Source organism: Mercenaria mercenaria, chromosome 1 (genome assembly GCF_021730395.1).
Source record: "Mercenaria mercenaria strain notata chromosome 1, MADL_Memer_1, whole genome shotgun sequence".
NCBI classification, from domain to species: Eukaryota; Metazoa; Mollusca; class Bivalvia; order Venerida; family Veneridae; genus Mercenaria; species Mercenaria mercenaria.
Genome location: NC_069361.1, coordinates 30,415,271 through 30,434,153, shown reverse-complemented (window position 1 = coordinate 30,434,153; position 18,883 = coordinate 30,415,271). Strand labels below are relative to the sequence as shown.

At 34.2% G+C, this 18,883-nt stretch overlaps 1 protein-coding gene across 1 annotated transcript; it reads right to left on the bottom strand.

Annotated features, from left to right (window-relative positions):
- Positions 1-10,745: 10,745 nt before the first annotated feature.
- Positions 10,746-17,607, bottom strand: LOC128555143 (putative protein heh-1). The gene is made up of 4 exons (XM_053536659.1): positions 17,474-17,607; positions 17,149-17,271; positions 16,339-16,514; positions 10,746-10,871 (listed from the first exon to the last, which is right to left on the bottom strand). Exons 1-4 carry the CDS (start codon positions 17,550-17,552, stop codon positions 10,773-10,775), a joined length of 477 nt encoding a protein of 158 aa, XP_053392634.1. The 5' UTR covers positions 17,553-17,607; the 3' UTR covers positions 10,746-10,772.
- Positions 17,608-18,883: the final 1,276 nt, after the last annotated feature.

The following is an 18,883-nucleotide window of genomic DNA, read 5'->3' as shown; positions in this document are numbered from 1 at the left end:
CGAGAAAAAATGTATATATTTTATATTCTTCAGTCAGAATAAAAGACAAATTATGTACCCAAGCGCAGCGAGCGAGAAAAAAATGTGGCAATTATTTTACCCAGAACGTAAGACAAATTACATATGCTCCGGCGATTTTAGGGGCGGGAGCGCCCGGTGACCACCCCCCCCCCCTCCCGGCCCCCGCTATGAATCCACTAATGGTAATACTTCAGTCTGTATGCAGAAATGATTACTGTACAAAATTCATAACCATTTGAATTATTTATTCAAACCCGATAAACGGCCGTCGTTTTGGAGTTTAAGTATGCCTGCATATTGAGCCTGAAAATAGAACAGCTTCATAATCTCTGCCGACGTCGTTGATAAGCTTAAATGTTGTAAAGCTTTGCTAGATCCCTCTTCCGACATCGACCTTAAAGACCTTTATCGTACTTAAGGGCAGGTCCGGATCTAGCCTGGGAATCCAGTCTGACAATTTCAAACCATTTTTCTACCTGCAAATTGACAATATCAGAAACTCGGATGAATGCCAGTTAACATTAATTAGCACAATTTAAGTTGGATCTTTAATGTAGGTAAGATTTCTTCTGACAATTATTGTCAACGGCTTCCCGGATGCAGAAATACCTTTATTTGATGCAGCGAGGCGACAGTTTAAAAAGAATGTGTCACCAGCGAGACACATAGCTCCCAGCGTGAGTAGGAGTCAGGGTGTTCTCCCCTGCAAAAGTTTGAAATATAGTTATGTAATGGTGGCATCTGATAAATTTTTTGGTCTGAATTTTGAGAAAATATGTTTAGTATACAGCATCTTCTGTATATGACTGTGCTATTTACGATAAAACGATGAAAGGGACGACATGTAAAGTAATCAATGATGACTGTTTTATTTTGCAATATAACAAATTCATGCATGTTCACACAAATAAAAGTGTTATGTATATGAGTAAGACACAATTATGCATAGAAAGTTGTGCTACAAAAAGAAGCAAACTCTTCCCCTTATCGGTATAGTTTGACAATATTCCTTCACGGAGTTTGCAAAGCGAACTAGAATGATGTCGACAAAAATGTTTCATTCAATAATTTATAATAACGACGGGTCAATAATGTTATTAAGGAAAAATATGTATAAGTTAAACAACTAACACAAAACACATGCGCATGTCTACATAATGTTTATGATGCTTAACATGTTTTATTTGAAATGAAGAGAAGGAAACTACAATGTAGTTGTCACTCGTCGTTTAAAAGGGCTACAACTCCAGACAAAATAATCGATCATAAAAATCAGGGCAACATGTACTATCCATTTCATGCTGCTGATGTATACCTAGTTCCAATTCAGTTGGATGGATCTGTTCGACTTAAGTTCACGAGTTCACGATATGATGAATTAGTTCAAGATCAAATAGGGCAACAACTCCAGAAACAACAACAAGAATTTGTAACAGAGTTAGCAACGTCTTCTGCCTACGGTCAATTATAAAAAGTTATCATATATATATATATTGTTTATAGTTTATAGAGACACCAAAGAAAAGTTAATTTGAAAAAAATGTAAGTCCACACAAAAGTACTTATTAGATAGACTTAGGTCAAAATACATCAAAAATTGGATGTAACATGCGTGTTGTACTACAAAAAAGTAGGCTCGATTTTCTCCTAGGGCTAATATTAACCCTTACCATGCTGAATTTCTATAATGAACTTGTCCATTTTTCAATTTGGACAGTACTATTAACAGTTAAATGGGATGCTTACCAAAAAAATACTGATTGAATCCCGAACAGTGCTGATCATCATCAGACTGCATGGATGTTCTGGTCACAAAGACAGAATAAATCATGTTCAGCATGATAAGGGTTAATAGAATAGAAATTTACAGTAATAGCTATTTATAGTAACAGCAAAGGATTAGGAGCCTGGTTCTTACTCATGACGCACCATCTCATGATGATGAACATGTTTGCCATTGTACATCAAAATCCCTCCATGCATGAACAAGAAATGCTCCGGACAAACTCATTTTTGTATTTGACCTTTGGCCTCTAAGTGTGTCCTTAGAGCTAGGGGTCTTGGTCTTGGGCATGACACCTCGTTTCATTATGGTGAACATTTATGCCAAGTTATCTAAAAGTCCCTTCATGGATCGCAGAGTTATTGACCAGACACCAAACAGACTCTATTAACCATTGACCTCTAAGTGTGACCTTGACCTTCGAGCAAGGGTTTTATAATATAAAAAGGGGCATAACACTCCAAATTTAGATTTTAGGCTAAAATAGATAAAGGCATTTACATTTAAGGTAAAAGTGTTTTACTAGTTTCAAGGGTATTGGATAGAAAGTGAGGGAGGAGCTGAATACATAAAGAACAAAAGAAAAGAAACTGACTGTTTCATTTAATTCAAGATTCTAAAAGGACCATAACTTTAGAAAACTGTCATCATATGTAAAATCCACTATAGTATTGTATATAATTCTGCTGCTTGGCCATGAAGTATACTACGATCCATTTGAATATGATGGAATCTGCAGAAAGAGAGTTTTAATGCAAAAGGTACGAAGGAAGCTATGATATGACAATAATTAAATTTGATAGTCCTGACAATATGTGCCTGTCCACTTCATGCTGATGTGCCAAGTTTCATTTGAACTGATAAATAGTAGTTACATAAAATAATTTAATAAATGCAGCTCTAAACTATCCTGTGCCTTTTTGATGTCTGCTGTTCATAGTTCTATAGTTCTTTCAGCTACACAATACTTGCTACTGAATATTTACATATGCAGGTAGACTTTAATTAAAATTGATGTTTCCCCTTTTAAACCTGAAAATATCCAACTTGAGGAACATGCCAAAAAATAACATTTTAATTGTCCTGGGATTCTTATATAATGCTTAATTTTCAAGTAATGCCTGCATTTAACTTACATACTGCTAAGAATATAGAACTGCCACAACATATTACAGTATAAATGCTATGATAATTGATGAATGTCAAAAATGGGTGCACAGGGGACATCACTTTGCCTTAATATGTGAAGTTGAAAGCTGCTTTTGTATCCATTGTAACTTTCATTTATAAGGAAATAAAGTAAAAACCCATTTTATATAAAGAATACTTACAAAGGACATTTTTGGGTGTATTGTATAGACATATATGAAAATTCTAAGAAAGTTGATTTATAAAAGAATAAAATCATAAGGTGTCTTCAAAGCTGTAAGGATAAAGATCTTAGAAAAACATTATAACTTATGAAAAGTATTGGGGTTATGAAATTGTAGTGTTCAACTTTTAAATTTATCACTATTTTTTATGAAGGGGCTTCCATCACAAGACATGAACGATTGGTAAGAATAAGATGTAGTTAATGAAAAGAAATATTTTGTTTTAAATGTGCAGAGTTTAGATTACATAAGAACAGCCACAGTTGTGACAATTAAGTTTGGTTTGAAAAAGTAAAACATAGTTAAAAGCTATCCTTTTTGCACAATGTCACACTTCTGATGCAGAGGGGACAAAATTAGCTATATAATTTAACATAACTTTAAAAATGCTTTAGCCATTCAGCTGAAATTGCACATATTTCTTGAATACATTGATCAAATTGGATATGATTTGTCCCAAAACACATTCTAAAACTGAACTGAATTAAAGTAAGGTGAAAAAGAAGAAAAAGCTTCATTATTTTGAAAACTACCCATATAAGGAAATCAGCATTATATATGGAATATTTCTTTATGCTGATTCTGTAGGTCTACAGCACAGTTGATTTATGAAGTTGAACAATTCATGCATGCCATGTAAAATAATTAATTATGATACTATTTATTAATCACATCTTGCTGTAATACAGGCCTACTGTATGCTATTTCATCTCATTGTATAAATGTATAAATTTGTTGATATTTTGGTGCATGATCATGCTTCATTCAGACCCTTGACCTTGTCAGCTATGCAGAGGTGTCCTTTCTTTGGCTTACTTACAGACATTGTTAATTTTTTTTACGAAATTATTGTAGAATATATATAGAATATTGACATTTACCTAGCTGTACTGTTGGTCGGCATCATGTATTCCTGTTGAACAAGAAATGTCAATATGAACGCCCAGCACAGATTCGAACAGTTTGCAAATGACATTGTTTCCATGGTGCAGGTATTCATTCATCTGAAACAAACACATGACGGATTAAATGCACAGTAGACCTTGATTCTAATTTATGTTACTTTAGAAATCTTGATGGTTTTTCCCGGATGATCCATCACGTCCAGTCAGACATGTTTTATGGCATAAATGCAGAGTCTGTGTTCAAATTATGTCAATTCGAATGCAAAAAGTACATCAACGTTTTTTTCTATGACAATGATCTATTCTGTCTATTCTGATCGATTCACTATCTATGAAACAATGCGATAATTCTGCATCTAGATCTACCAGTGGATCTAATGATAATCTATGGTGGCAGTGATACAAGTATGCATATGCTATGTTCTCCGCCCAAAAATAGGCAAATCATTCTCAGATCTTGAAATAGAGTCGACTGATTATCAACCTTACTTTGTGTAATCGTTGCAAAAATAATTAATTTATATAAATCTATATAACTTTGCACTTACCATTGTTCCTAGTCCCAAAACAACTCGACCGGTCAAAATATGTAACACGAGGGAGGCCTTTTGACAGCACAGTCATGTAAACTTCCGGAGGAAATAGTCCAAATTTATGTCAGTTACTTTCATATGCGATATTATCGTGAATTATAATTATATGCATAATGTATCGTATTTAAGCATAAATTTAATGTTTGTGAATCCTGTGCTTTAACTGTTTTCAGGTTAAGCGCCAAAAATTATGAAATCCATAAGACCATGTGCTCAGCCTGATCACATTTCTACGCACTAACACATTTTTGTGTGAAAAAATATGCTGAAATTTACATTTTATTCTGTCAATTACTTTGTGACTGCAACCGTTTCTAAAAATAAAATTGACACATCTGACTTTTATGTGTATTGCCCTTGTAATGATATTATGGATTTTTGTCATAGATACGCATGTTTATTTCAAATTAGTTGTGAAATGATGATGTTTGCATGAAAAAAAGAGAAAATAAAAATTATCTGAAATTATCGACTCTAAAAGGCACTTTCATCAAAATTATTTAAAAGTTGATTGCTCGCAGAAAGTAGATATATTATCTAGGTAAATTTTGGTCACAATTTTACGCAAAATAATGCTTGAATGTAGCAGCTGTCAATTTTGAAAAAATATGACCAACTTAATATTTTTTTTTCTGCTTTTTGTCCGGATTTTCGGGTTCAAGTTGGCATTTGTTTTTCAAGATATATACTTCAAAGCAGAGCTTAATCATTTTCAATAGGCATTTCATTCATCAAATTATGAAATTCTTCAGTAAAACTTCGCAAAATGGTTGTAAAGACAAGCACTAAAATGTCGATATTTTGGCTATAGAATGTACCTTAAGTGTTGCGTAACACTTTATCTATAGTTAAGGTGTCCACTAGCAAACGTTTGAAATCTTTTCTATAGAAATACTCAGTTGAATCTGGAAGACTGTTATTAACTATTTCAGTCAATTTTCATAAACACATAATGTACAGATACAGAACAAGTTATCTACTGGAAGTTTATTCGTTGGATAAAGTTTTGAGCAACTCACTCATCAATATAATCATCATCATTATTATAATAATTCATTTTCTTCTTCTTCTACACTTGTTGTAACAACCTCTAGAAGTGTATACTCGCGATTGATTTTAGATACTGAACATGAATGAAAACTGATGGTTTAGTATATCAGCTTCACTATTTCCTGTGCTGTAAGTTTCTTCAAAGCTGGCACACCAAAGTTGTCCTTCCTGGATCTGAAACAGTCCCAGACGAACTTTGAAACCTCGTTGTCGTAAACTAACATAAAAAGTGTTTAAGTCTTATTTTCTGATCTACAGACATTATGGATTAATGCCTTATGGCTGCATGATTTTTTTTCAATCTGACGGGGAGTTGGACGTCATTGTAATCAAAGACCATTAGCACTTTAATCTGTTGAATTCCATGTTGAGTCATAATACATTTACTGTTGTAAAAATGGATGCATGATAAACTGTTTGGAGGTGCCCTGGAGTCTTTCGCCTTTATACAGAATTATACAGTAAAAATATCCCTAGTGGAACGTAAATAAATGCCAAAACTCTTTGATAAACAGATCACAAAGATCAGCCAGGTGCTGAGACTGACAACATAAAATTAGTTCATGCGCAATTCAAATAGTTCCGTCATTGTTTATCAGTTATACCATGTTTTTATCTTAAAGATCGTCAAACTTGCCTAGTTCAAAAAATCTATATTTCCGCCGTTTTATAATCATGTTTCATTTTAAGAGAAAAATATTTGAAAGTAAAACAGATGCTTTAAAGGCGTTGCTAATTACATATTCAAACTTACTGCGCGTTTCTTTATCAGCTTGGCATGACGTCAGTCTGCTTGTTCAATCTCATTTGTATAGACTGGTACATTATGCAAACAAATTTATTTTTATCTGTGGGATAGTCTATTTCAAGTCAAAATTTCGTTAACTTACAGTCATTTTCTTATTTACAAGCAATGAACAGTGGTTCTCCAAATTCACAAAATATGTAAAAGTGGCCTATTGCTACGACCACACTACGAATGGAGTGAATACTGATCAGTTCTCGTCATTGATACAAAGGCTTGATAGAATAGGCAAGAAATTAACCCAGTTAGACACTATTAAAACTAATGGATCGCCTTGATAACGTAGATCAAAAGGTAAACTACATGGAAACTAAACTAACCGAGCTGGAGCGCATCCGGGAGTACGATTTGTCGTACATGGAGGATATCTGTAGCAAACAGAAGATGATTGACTTATTATTGTCCAATTTCAAAGTGCTAGAGAAACAACAGTCCGAACAAGAACGGACTATGAAAGCGGACAATACGGACCTGATATTGCAGAAATATGCGTGATACTTTACCCTTTTTGGGGATTCCGGAAGCACGGGGAGAAAACGATACAGATTGTGTGGAAAAAGTCCTGGATCTAATAGAGAGTAAATTAGAAATAGAGGATGCTAAATTAAGCATCAAACTACACTGTGCCCATCGCTTTGGAAAGTTCGATAACTCGAAAATACGACTTGTTAAAGTTTGCATATTACCCGGACAGAGAAAGAGTAAAACTTAGTGCGAGCAAACTAGAAAGGCCTTATGGCAGCAACTCCCTGCGGAAGTGATGTCCACAAGACGACGTCTTGTGCCTATTAGGCTGCATGCTCGGAAGCATGGAAAAGAAGCTTACATTCAGGTAGATAACTTTTTATTGACGGCCGGTTGTATAGAGAGGGCGAGGATGGGGGAAAGAAGTAAGCCAGCGGAGTGAGTACATTAAAGTGGTGCGTTTCGAGGAATATTTAAGGCTTATCTTAGCAAAAGCGATCATGTACTGATTTCACCGATTTTATTGAAAATAACGATCTGATCTTTCTGAGTGAAACTTAGACGGGAAAAATCTAAACTCGACTTAAATGGTTATACATTTTTTCATTCTTTCTTTCGAAAATACCAAAACAGACGAGCGAGGAAGAATACTGGCGGATTACTGGTGTATGTAAAAGTTCAGTCAGTAAGGAGTCAAGCTGGTGAGAAATGATGTGATTCTGTTTTGTGGTTAAAACTTGCCAGAACATATTTTCAGAATACGGATTATATATATTTATGTATAACCTATGTAGCACCTGAAAATTCGCTTATTCATCAAGTATATGAATTTGACGTGTTCCGTAAAATAGAGACAGATATAAGGTATTTTCAGAGAAGGGACAGGTGTATTGTTTTGGTGATATGAATGCACGTGTTGGATCAAAATGCGATTTCATAGAAAATGATAAACAATTACATGATCACGCTTGCTTTGATTGCGATTTGTATTTACCGCGGGCGACGACTGATCGAGGAACGAATCAGTTCGTGATCCCAAAGGACCAGAAAATATAACAACACTGAATCCAACTTGATAACCTTCATTTTTCATCTCTTACATCAAAAGTAATATAATGTGTTTAAAAGATATTTGGGATTCTGATCGTAATAATTTTATAAGTACAGATAATTTATTACATATATTAAAAGATAGGCGGAACTGGATTGCTGAATGGCAAATTATCAAATCAAATATTCCAAATATATATATAAATACTTTAAAAAGCAGGAATATAATCCGGAAAAAAATCCTATTTACTTAGAAGGCAATGTATTAAAAACAAGGTCAAGAACCGTAATAAAGCCTGAAAACATTAAATTGAAACAAATATCTCAAGTCTGGATTAAAAAGGCAGGCAGATTTAAGTTGAGCTTAAGTGGGAGAATGCACTGCACTTAGCATAACGTTACCATGGAGAAATATATGGGCCCAAAATCAAAACTCATTTTCCTCCTGTAAAGCAATACAATTTCAATGAAAATTTGTTCACAATGTTGTTTTTACTGAACACAAACTTTGTCATGAATCTGTCTGATGGGACATGTTGTATATGTAAGTTAAGCAGAGAAACCTTAGTCCATTTATTTTGGGAATGCGACGTTGTAAGAAACATCTGGAATAAATTGAACATAAACTAAATAATAATACTTTCAATTGTAAATCTGCTGTTCTTTTTGGCCATTTTGAATAGTTTACTCTGACACCAACAGATTGATTAACACTGTAATCTTTGAAACAAAATGGGCCATTTGGAAATACCGAAATAAATGTGAACATAATAATATACGACAGCCAATGTATACTTTTTTTAGAAATTTGTTTAACTTTATAAAAGATCAAATTGAGTATAAATGTAAAAACAAGGATAAGACTGTTGCAGACTCTCTTAAACATTAGTGATGTGAACGATACAATATATCACTTATACGTTTTGCTATGGAAGGGACGCAACTCTAAAACTTTCAATACTGATACAGTTATATTTCGTTTTTCATCGCTTGTCAGCTTTCGGCCTTTCGGACAAGTCAGTGATATAACAGCGAATTATTTGTTTCGTATTGATTACATAGATTTATTTTCCTATAGTTAGGAACGATATAAGATAAATAGTTTTATTGAAAAATAATTGTTATATTACTCTCAAATGCTCAGTGTAAATAACTAGTGTGCAGAAGTACCCTTACTCTACTCTAAACGATACGTTATTGTAAAATTGTGGTATTAGTAAGGCTGGTAGGAGGATGCTCCTCGATCTCTATCACGCCAATTACGATGGAAATAAATGGGGTTACCCTACACTGGGGGCCTGAAAAAAGACACGGGAGACAGCGCACTTGCCTATTTCGATGCTGGATAGTGAAATTGGGGCACATATGAGGAAGCTGGAGCTGCCAATTGAGTGTTTAATGACTACAATGCGGATAAATCCATTTAGTTACAACTGAGATTTGATGAAAAAAATCAAAATTAAACTGAAATTCTAAGTTAAATGGGGGCATAATTCATGACATATTGGTGCAATAGGTATGGCCCTTGTGATGATGTGGAACAACTTTTTAAAGTTTTTATCAAATTCTTTCTTTAATAACAGAGATATGGTGAAAACTCATCAAAATTTCCCTAGAATTCTAATTATCGACTCAAAACTTCGCGAGATTTGTTCAGTCTTACATGTATATAATTATGTTTTCGGACAAAGTGACATGCGTGATTTTGAGACGAGAATTAAAGACACACGAACAGGATTCTGTACATTGTAAGCGATTTCACTGGGTTATGTTCTTAACATGTGACTGCTTCATGTTTATTAATATGATCCTTTAAAAAAAAAAAAAAAAAAAAAAGCACGTTTTTACAAATTAAACAAAATACATGCGATTCATTTTTTAAAGTGGAGAATCAGGGGTCGCTTAACTCGACATAAACGAAAATATTGCAGGCCCGGTTTGATTGAGCCTCTTCACGGACGGTAGTGGAAATGCAAGCTACCTTCCACACCCTCTAGCCCCGGGTTTATCAGAAATCAACATTTACAAATGTTATAAGTAGCAGAATATAATTTAAAACAGTTTGCAATTTCATGAAAAGCGGCGTATGGTCCTCAGATAAGATAAAGTCTATATTCAAGTCAAGACTCAATTTGGCATTTAAGTGTTGACTTTAATTTAGAACCATGATGGGGATCAAGGATAAGGTTAAAACGAAGTATTAACCGGTTGTGTTTGCTTCTGACAATTACAACACGGTGCCCGACTATGATCCTTTCATTGTTCATTTTATCCCCGTAATCCATAAGTTTTATTTTTATACATATGTTTGTGTACACATCCATACATACACTGCTATAGGGTTGCAGTTTGATTGGGCTGCGTTCTCTGAACCTGGTCTCTCCTGTTAGATATTAATTAGTTGCTGTTTGTCCTAGTCATTGTGTTATCTCCAACGAAGCAAACACTACGTTTTTTTTTAAATCTATAGTCTGTAATATCCTTCTCAAGTTAAGTAGATGATTCCTGTCAACACATTAGTGCTCACATTAGTTTGATATGGAAAACCCATAATATTTCAGATTTTGCAAACATCTTTCCCGCACAGTTAACGTTTTCATTCCGTTTTGTGGTAGCCAGCCTTTCTGTACTTTCAGTACTTTGATTGTTACAGTAGCGATGATCAATAATTTTATTTTGTTATACTCAGAAACGTAAAACTTGTGAGAATTCATATAATTTTATTTCTTATACAATTTTGACTGGAAATACAAAACATATGATATCAGGTGCAGTACCAAAACGGTCATTTTCAGTCTTTACTTGCCATTTTGCAGCCATTCGTTTCTGAAACAAAATAATATTGTACTTAACTAGCAAATGTAGATAAGCTTATTAATGTAAAGCTGTCGCAACGCAATGCTGTATCGTAGAAAAAATCTAATGTTACACAGTAAACAGATTTGTAAAGTTCAAATGCATGCACTGCTACTAAATTCTTGCTGCATCAAAAATCTCCTAGATGTACGTAATCATATACGCATATCAATATACATATGATACCAATATTCATATAATGTAATGTAGATTTAATCCATGACAAGGCTTATGTTTGCTATTCGGATTGTATGAAGCCAATATCTTCTTGTATTGCAAAGAAGAAAGCTGCAAGTAAAGAAAAAATGATGAATAGTGTCACGGTCGCCTTAAACTGCCAGTAATAAATTGATCGAAACTACTTACCAGTTAGAGTTGCATCATTATAGTTTCGCAATATAATTTTACAGATTAAGTAATTTTCTACATTAAATGTCTATACTATCCACTTTCGATGTCTGTATATTTGGTTTTCTTAAGTCCTGTTCACAGTTAAAATGATAATAGTGATTATCAAACAGTACCATAGAATACAGTTTACTAAAATATTTGATCAAGACCTTTCAAAATCATGGTCATGATCATCCCAGTTGTTTAGTAAGTGCATAGAAATATTTTCAACTACATCATCTTAAACTGTTGAACAAAAGAATGGAAGGATTATGTTGCAAACTTACGGTTAGATAGATTCACAAATATACCGCAAAATAATTACATTGCTATGTCAGTGTGTACTAAGAAAATCACAAGATAAATGTGTTCAGACTTATTACAATACGTAATGAGTATGATCTGGTTATGATAAAAGGTCGTTTTGAGCAAGGAAAATGCATTTACCACTGACTAAATAGTAAGGCATTTGATTAGTTTAGCTTATTATTTGATAACAAATCTAAGAAAAATTGATTTTATTTCTATAATGACAATTTTGGAATGGACGGACAAGGAGTTTCCTATAACACATTACATAATGTATCAACATACTCCCTTTTCAAAGGGAAGGACTCACGAACAGCTCTTGGTTAACTATCAACAAATGAAGGAAAGTGAGGTTTTTGATAGTCTAACGGATAATAGTACAGCTGAACCTGCCTAATCCGAACCCCTCTAATCTGAAAACCTCTCTAAACCGAAAGAATGTTTAGTCCCGATAATAGTATTCATTGTCTATTGTAAACATACGCATGTAAAGTGAAATCTCTGAAAGCTGAACAAACATTTGAGATTTTTATGGCAAATTTCTTTGAAATTTACCCCATTAATCCGAACCCTTATCATGATTATCAATGGTTTTGATTGAAATATTGTTCATTTTTGACGCTTGACTCAGTTTACAATTTTACATCACACTAAACCAATCTACATGTTGCTTATAGTTTAATTATGTTTTATTAACCTGTTCACAAGGAGATGATTATGCACGTCTTATAACAAAGAGCATAATTTTTAGTCTAAAATGGAAAACTTTCTAATCCGAAAACTCCTTTGATCCGAACTTTTTTGGCATGGTAGTATAACAAATATGCCGACACTAGAATATTATTCAAGATTTAAAACGGTATTGTTTAAACCGTATCTCAAAAATGTAGATACTGACTAAAATTATTCAGTTGTTTTAGAATATATTCTCATTGTACAGTTATTTGAACTGAAAGATACAGTAGTATAGCTTGGTATAAAATTGTAATTGTGTTGTAGAATCTGAGTGTTATGCATTATAGACTCGTCCTTAATATAAACACGTACGTGTTGAGTATTTTTTAAAATCATCGTGGCCAAATATGAGAATGTTTGATAAATTGTTGTTATCTTTTTAGAAAAAGGTTCAGTTGAATATGTATTAATTTATAAAGAAAGTATATGTGTTACGGGTTTGAAATGTGAATGTGTATTTTTACGCATTTTACGCAAAAGTATTTAAATACTTTTGTATACTGTCCATTAGCCAAAGGCATGTATATGCCAACATTAGTACACAAATGTTGTTGTTGTTTGATATTTTACTAATTATGCATGATAAGACATTTAGAATACCATTATAGTGACTGTAATGTAATAGAGTTAAATTCACACTATTCCAATAGAATTAATCTGTTATAATTTCAACATTGAAGGTTCCCTAGCATTAGTAATAATCTAAACAAGTTACCAAGAACTACTCTTCAGCCGGTATTCTGATGAAATCTTCAATTCTAAAATCAATGAAAATAGTGGTGCAATCTATGTAGCAGATCTTTAAAAACAAAACTAGGTGGGCCGTGGTCTAGTGGTAACACGCTTGACTGTCAGTCCAGAGGTTCGGGTTTCGAATCCCGGTCCAGACACTGGAAATTTCTGAGATGCTCTTGAGTGTCTCCCACCTAACTTAAAAGCCTGTACTGGTTCTTCCCAGGAAAGACGGCTTAGCGTGTATCGGTGCTATACACCGGGCACGTTAAAAAACCAGACTGTCTATTCGCAAAGAGCTAAGCTAAGTTAGCAGGACAAGTCTGTACCCCGGTATCTAAAAAAACTAGTAGAGGCTGAATTTCGCGCCCTGTGTGGCTGCATTTGCTATATGTAGAGCGCCTTTGAACGTATTTATCATGAAAAGGGTGCTATATAAATCTGGTATAATAATAATAATAAAACTAAAGATAAGGCAAGGGCAGACTTCTTGGAAAAACAAAGCACCAAAAATAAAGCCTCAGAGCCACGCATTTGCAAAGCAGGTCCACAACAAAAAGAAGCTGAAATGAAAACATATTACAGACGGGTTGCTTCAAAAATCAAACAAGTACATATAAATTTATGCCAAATACAGATATAGGGGGAGGTAGTGGTAAGGGGGTGATGGGGGTGGGGGCGGAGATTGAAAGGAAAAGAAGAACAGGGATGAATATACAAAGGGATTGCTACGTTCCTTAATCACAGTTACACTACAACGTAAACCACAATAGCAGACAGTCATGTACCAAAGATAAACACACTACCGCACCCTACTACCTAACATAGGAAAACAGACAAGTAAGATACAAGAACACAGTAGGATCGCGCTTTAAACTCACAAGTACACAAACGCACACCTATAAGCAGGAAAAAAACAATCGTGTACCGCCTTAGGATTCCGGCAGATAAAATAAAGGGGGTGGGGAGGGGTCACGAAAACTAACTCATAGTAAAGGGGGAGGGAATGCCAAAACAAAAACGGGGGAGCGCAAATGCAAGGGGAAAGGATGGGGGCGATAGGGGGTAGTGAGGAGGCGGAAAAACGTTTACATCAAACAAGACAACATACGCAACAGACAACACAAGACAGACAGAAAACCAACTGAAAATAAGAGCACCGCCTTGGAACGGTCAGTAACCTATATAAAGGAAACTGGGGGTTTAAACGCGTTTAGGGCATGCCAACCTCGCACGTACCCTATTTTCAACAAGTTAGACAAGACAATGTAAATAAAATCCCCCCTGAGAAAGGCTCTAACATTAGCTAAAAATACCAGATTAATTAAGTAAAACATAAAATAAAGGTAAATCTAAGGTATAATTACACCAATGTACTCAACAACTTGTCTGAAGTCAGAGCACCAAGAGCTTAACTTTTAAGGGCACGACTAAGAAAGCTGCAAGACAAAATTCAACTCCGTCCGTTATATATAGGAGTTAGGAGAAAAGCATCATGGAGTCTTACACTTTATTAGTCATCGCACCATCAAATAAGAAAGCGTAGCGATTAACTGCAGAGGGTTCAGTCACTAAAAACATACTTAACTGATGAAACTCCGCGGTTGATGTTTAAATGTTTCAAAAATTGACCAAACTATTCGATGATTATTTGGTCCAAATAAAACATAAAAGCGATAAAATTCGAAGTAAATTCATTGGGTCGTGAAAATTACAATAAAGTAACAAAAGTTACAAAATGATGTAATGAGTGCAACTTTGTGTGTTTGATTCTTGTGTAGGATGATGTGTTATTTTGAAGAATAAGAGATACTGGTGTCCGCCAGTACATTAGTAGCTAATCATGCATAAAAAACTACCTTTTTCACTGGATCCGCCCATGTATTAACGGGAAAAAATATCGTGTGCAAACAAAGCAATTCACGTGCTATTAATACATGAGTTTTATTTTTGAAATGCTTTCTCAGGGACGTATATGTATTTCTGTGTAGATTGACATCTGATCTAGTGTTGTTTCTTCCATAAAAACCTCTTCTTGTAGCATAAAAGATGCAATCTAATCCATAGTATGTCTTGATGTATCAGTTACCAACCCCAAACTCACTGCCTCCTATATGTACCTACTCGCTTCTCCCCTTGTTACAGTTGTTTACTCCCCCTTTTTGTCGATGTATAAGAATCGCGTGTTTTTATGAATAATATTAATGATTACAGTCGGTATGTTTTTACTTAATTTCTCGAAGAATTTAGATAATTGAAAGCTTGACACTACGTTCGTACTCAAAATATATAGTTATTATCATTGAAACTGTGTTCCTGTTAACCATGTTTATAGGTATTTAATGGAATATTAGTAAATCATGTTTGTAATAACAAGAGATAAAAACTTCGTTTAAAAACCTTCATTGTTGTTAATTTCAGGGTCATGGTTGTGAATATTTAAAAATGTTTACCGTTTCCAAGAACAACAGAATGGTAATTAAAAAATGTACAGGAATCGTAAAGTCATAACATATGAAAGCAGTTCATTTAATCATCGTGTAGTGTTTTTATGCAAGAACATCGACAATACTCGTTTGGTGTGTGTATCAACATATAAGCCCTTGGGATATATCTGTGACCAAGACCGAACATCTCCGCGGGATTCTGCAGACATTAAATTATAAATACACAAAAAACACGTGTATTATCCCTACAATCACATTTGTATCGAGAAGTATGCACAGAATTTGCAGAGAAGATGTTACCTGACCTTAGGGTGGCAATATAAATTCGCATAAAAACGAGTGAACATTTGTTGACATTTTCATTTTATCTTATAAAATAGTAAACGTTTTTTGACTGGTTGGGGAAAAAAGTATTTATAGAAGTAAATGCACTTATTAACTCCACGGCATCCATAAATATGATGCCATCTCCCTCCAAGTATGAAATTAACACGTTGATTAAGAAAATATTGATATATGTTCTATAAATGAGTATATAATGGTATTCGAGTTACATCAATACCACACAACAGTTCTTACTGCAGTTACTAGGGATTTACTGATTATATGAATTTTGAATTTCGGGTAACCTTACTGTTAACGACTCAATGAATCTACGTGCAATTGCTACTTTCACATTTCAGAAAAATAAAAACAATCATTATACATAAATTTCCAATTTTAGTTGAATAAGGTAATTATTTAGTAAAGATATCAACAAAGAAAAAGAAGTATAGAGGTTATAAACGTTGTGAAGTGTATAAGGCGGCAGCCTGTAATCATACCGGATTCGTTATTGGGACAGTAACAGTAGCTGTATAGATCTGTGCCAGACCAGCTTGTATTGGGCACTTTACGTCACGACTGCAAGCGTCATTTGGTGAAAACGTCCATAGCTCAAGATTTCCTGTACCTGTTACGTCACCGCTCGCAAAATTGAATGCCTTATCGTGATTGACCGCTGCAACGAAGAACATATAAGAGATAGTAATTGTGCGTGCAGACAATATATTTAAAGTAGCTGTTTCGATTGACATAAATGACTCCCAGTTCGTTTAAACTACAAAACAGTCAAATTTTGATTTTGATAAATCTCTGTAAAGTAACTTTCATTTGAGTATTAGACATATGGACGTGTTTAAAGTATGTGGAGTTATTCTTAATAGACAGAAAATTCTCAAACAGAAACTATATCTAAGCTTGAATTAACAGTTTTGTTGTCACTCCCATTTGTACAGTTTTAAATTGATCAAGTCTCACAAAAAGTCATTCGATTTAAGTTATGTCGGTGAAACTACAGTGATGGTTGTTAGAATAGCAACAGTCCTACGATCGCAGTTTACAGTATGTAAATATCAGACATGACGAACTTTATTGAATGTTGTGAGGCTTATAATAATTCGTCATTAGGGCCCGTGAATTTAATCGAAATCATCTAACAGATTTGGACTGTAAATATTACAATATAATAATGTACCTTACCACGCTACTGAATATTATATCCTCGTCAAAATTTTAGCAAAATACAATATCCCATTTAATTTTTCATCACATTGCGTTGGAAAGATCAGATCTTTTAATAATATCAAACTTACTAGCTGTAAAATTGATCGTAGCGGTATAGTTGTGTTGTTCGTAAATGATACATTCTTGTATACCATGTACATGATGTATTTCACACGGCTCCAGAAAGACTGAGTGCACTGTTGCAGATGAACCTTTAATTCCAAAGTGAAAGGTTTCATGAATGATGAAGATCAGATAAAATAATTTAATAAATCTGCTTCTTGCGTATTTCAATTATCTACGTTTGAACTGTCAGAAGCACATGACGAAAACTACTATAAATACTTGAATATATATAACGAAAACCTTCAACATTGTTTAATAGATTTGTATGATTTAAAATACAATACGCACCACAGTCTGCGTAATGCAACCGGATAGCTATACGGTATGGCATAAAACATAAAACTAATACTACACATAATTTTATCATCTTGTACACTTTGTATTACGCTTGTACGATTATGAAGTTTCTAATACCGCAGATGGTCACGTGAGGCAGTGTATAAAAGGGAGACAGATAAGGAACAGACTGTTATATAGTACGAACGAGGGACGATCCAGAATTACATCATATTTTCTTTTAATGATTAATTTCATTAAGCAGTATACCAAACTGTATATGCTACATGTAAGAAAAGTTTACTATTATTGCTATTTGTCCACTTCTCACTTTCTCGTCATACTACCAAGAGAAAAGTCAAACGATAGGTAGTTCCTTTTGAGTTCAAATGCACATATATTGAACACATGTTTGTTTTCATCTGCATAATCATGCTTTTCACAGCTAATGCAAATCATAATACACTTCTTATAAATGAAAAAGCAGGGAGTTACATATTATCCTTGTTTATCAAGAACTAAGAAAATAAGACGTCAAAATATTTTTGAAATACCAAACGATGTTAACTTGAGGCAATACACCCATTTATACCAGGCCATAAGGAAAATCCCACTGTACTTCCTCTAGGTTTACTATATAAAATATGGTCACTAATAGGAAAATATACTAACGCACTTCAAATCGCGCATTTCTCGCCTAAAAGGAGCAGTTCGGTAAATGGGAATTTTATACATATTGAGCAGATGGTGATTTATCTTCCTAACGTCATATGTCTACAGCGTAATAGACATTTACGAATTAAGTCTACGTGGACTGTGAACACCTAAGACGATTTTTCAAGGGGACCGTCCCAACATGATAACTTTAATTTAGGTGTGGTAGGAAAACATTCCAATAATGATGGTAAGGTCTGGCTTATTATGTTACCGCACAGGATAAGATTTGGATTTGTCTGTCTGTCTGTTCGCCAGAGAAGTGTTTTGTTATGCATATCGCAAAAAGTATTTGATCTAGCGTCATAACACTTTCCCGAAAGGTTCTTCAATATTATAAGTTACAAAGTTGAAAAGATGAGCTTATCTGTTCGCAATGTATCCTTATTCCATCGTCGTCATCGTCCGAAATGAAAATAAATCTTAACTGGGTTAGCTGGGATCAAAATGTAGGTCAGCAGGTAAAACATTGTGAAAAATGTAGAAAACGTAATATCTTGCGTCTCCATTCCTTTGTTGTTATTATACGCCCGAAGGAACGTATTGTGGTGTTCGTCTGACCGTCTGTCTGTCTGTGTGTCCGTCTTAGGGGTCAAAGGTCATATAACTTTGTTTCCAGTGCGATGTGTAACTCTTAAACTGCTTAAAGGATTTAAAAAAATCTTGGCACAAATGTTCACCACATTGAGACGACGTGCAGAGCACATA

Excerpts from the sequence above, each read along its gene's own strand:
- LOC128555143 (XM_053536659.1), bottom strand. The coding sequence starts at position 17,552 with ATGATAAAATTATGTGTAGTATTAGTTTTATGTTTTATGCCATACCGT. Across the intron at positions 16,515-17,148 it reads TACGATCAATTTTACAGCTA|CGGTCAATCACGATAAGGCA; the intron begins GTAAGTTTGATA and ends TCTTCGTTGCAG. Across the intron at positions 10,872-16,338 it reads CTGTCCCAATAACGAATCCG|AAACGAATGGCTGCAAAATG; the intron begins GTATGATTACAG and ends ATTTTGTTTCAG.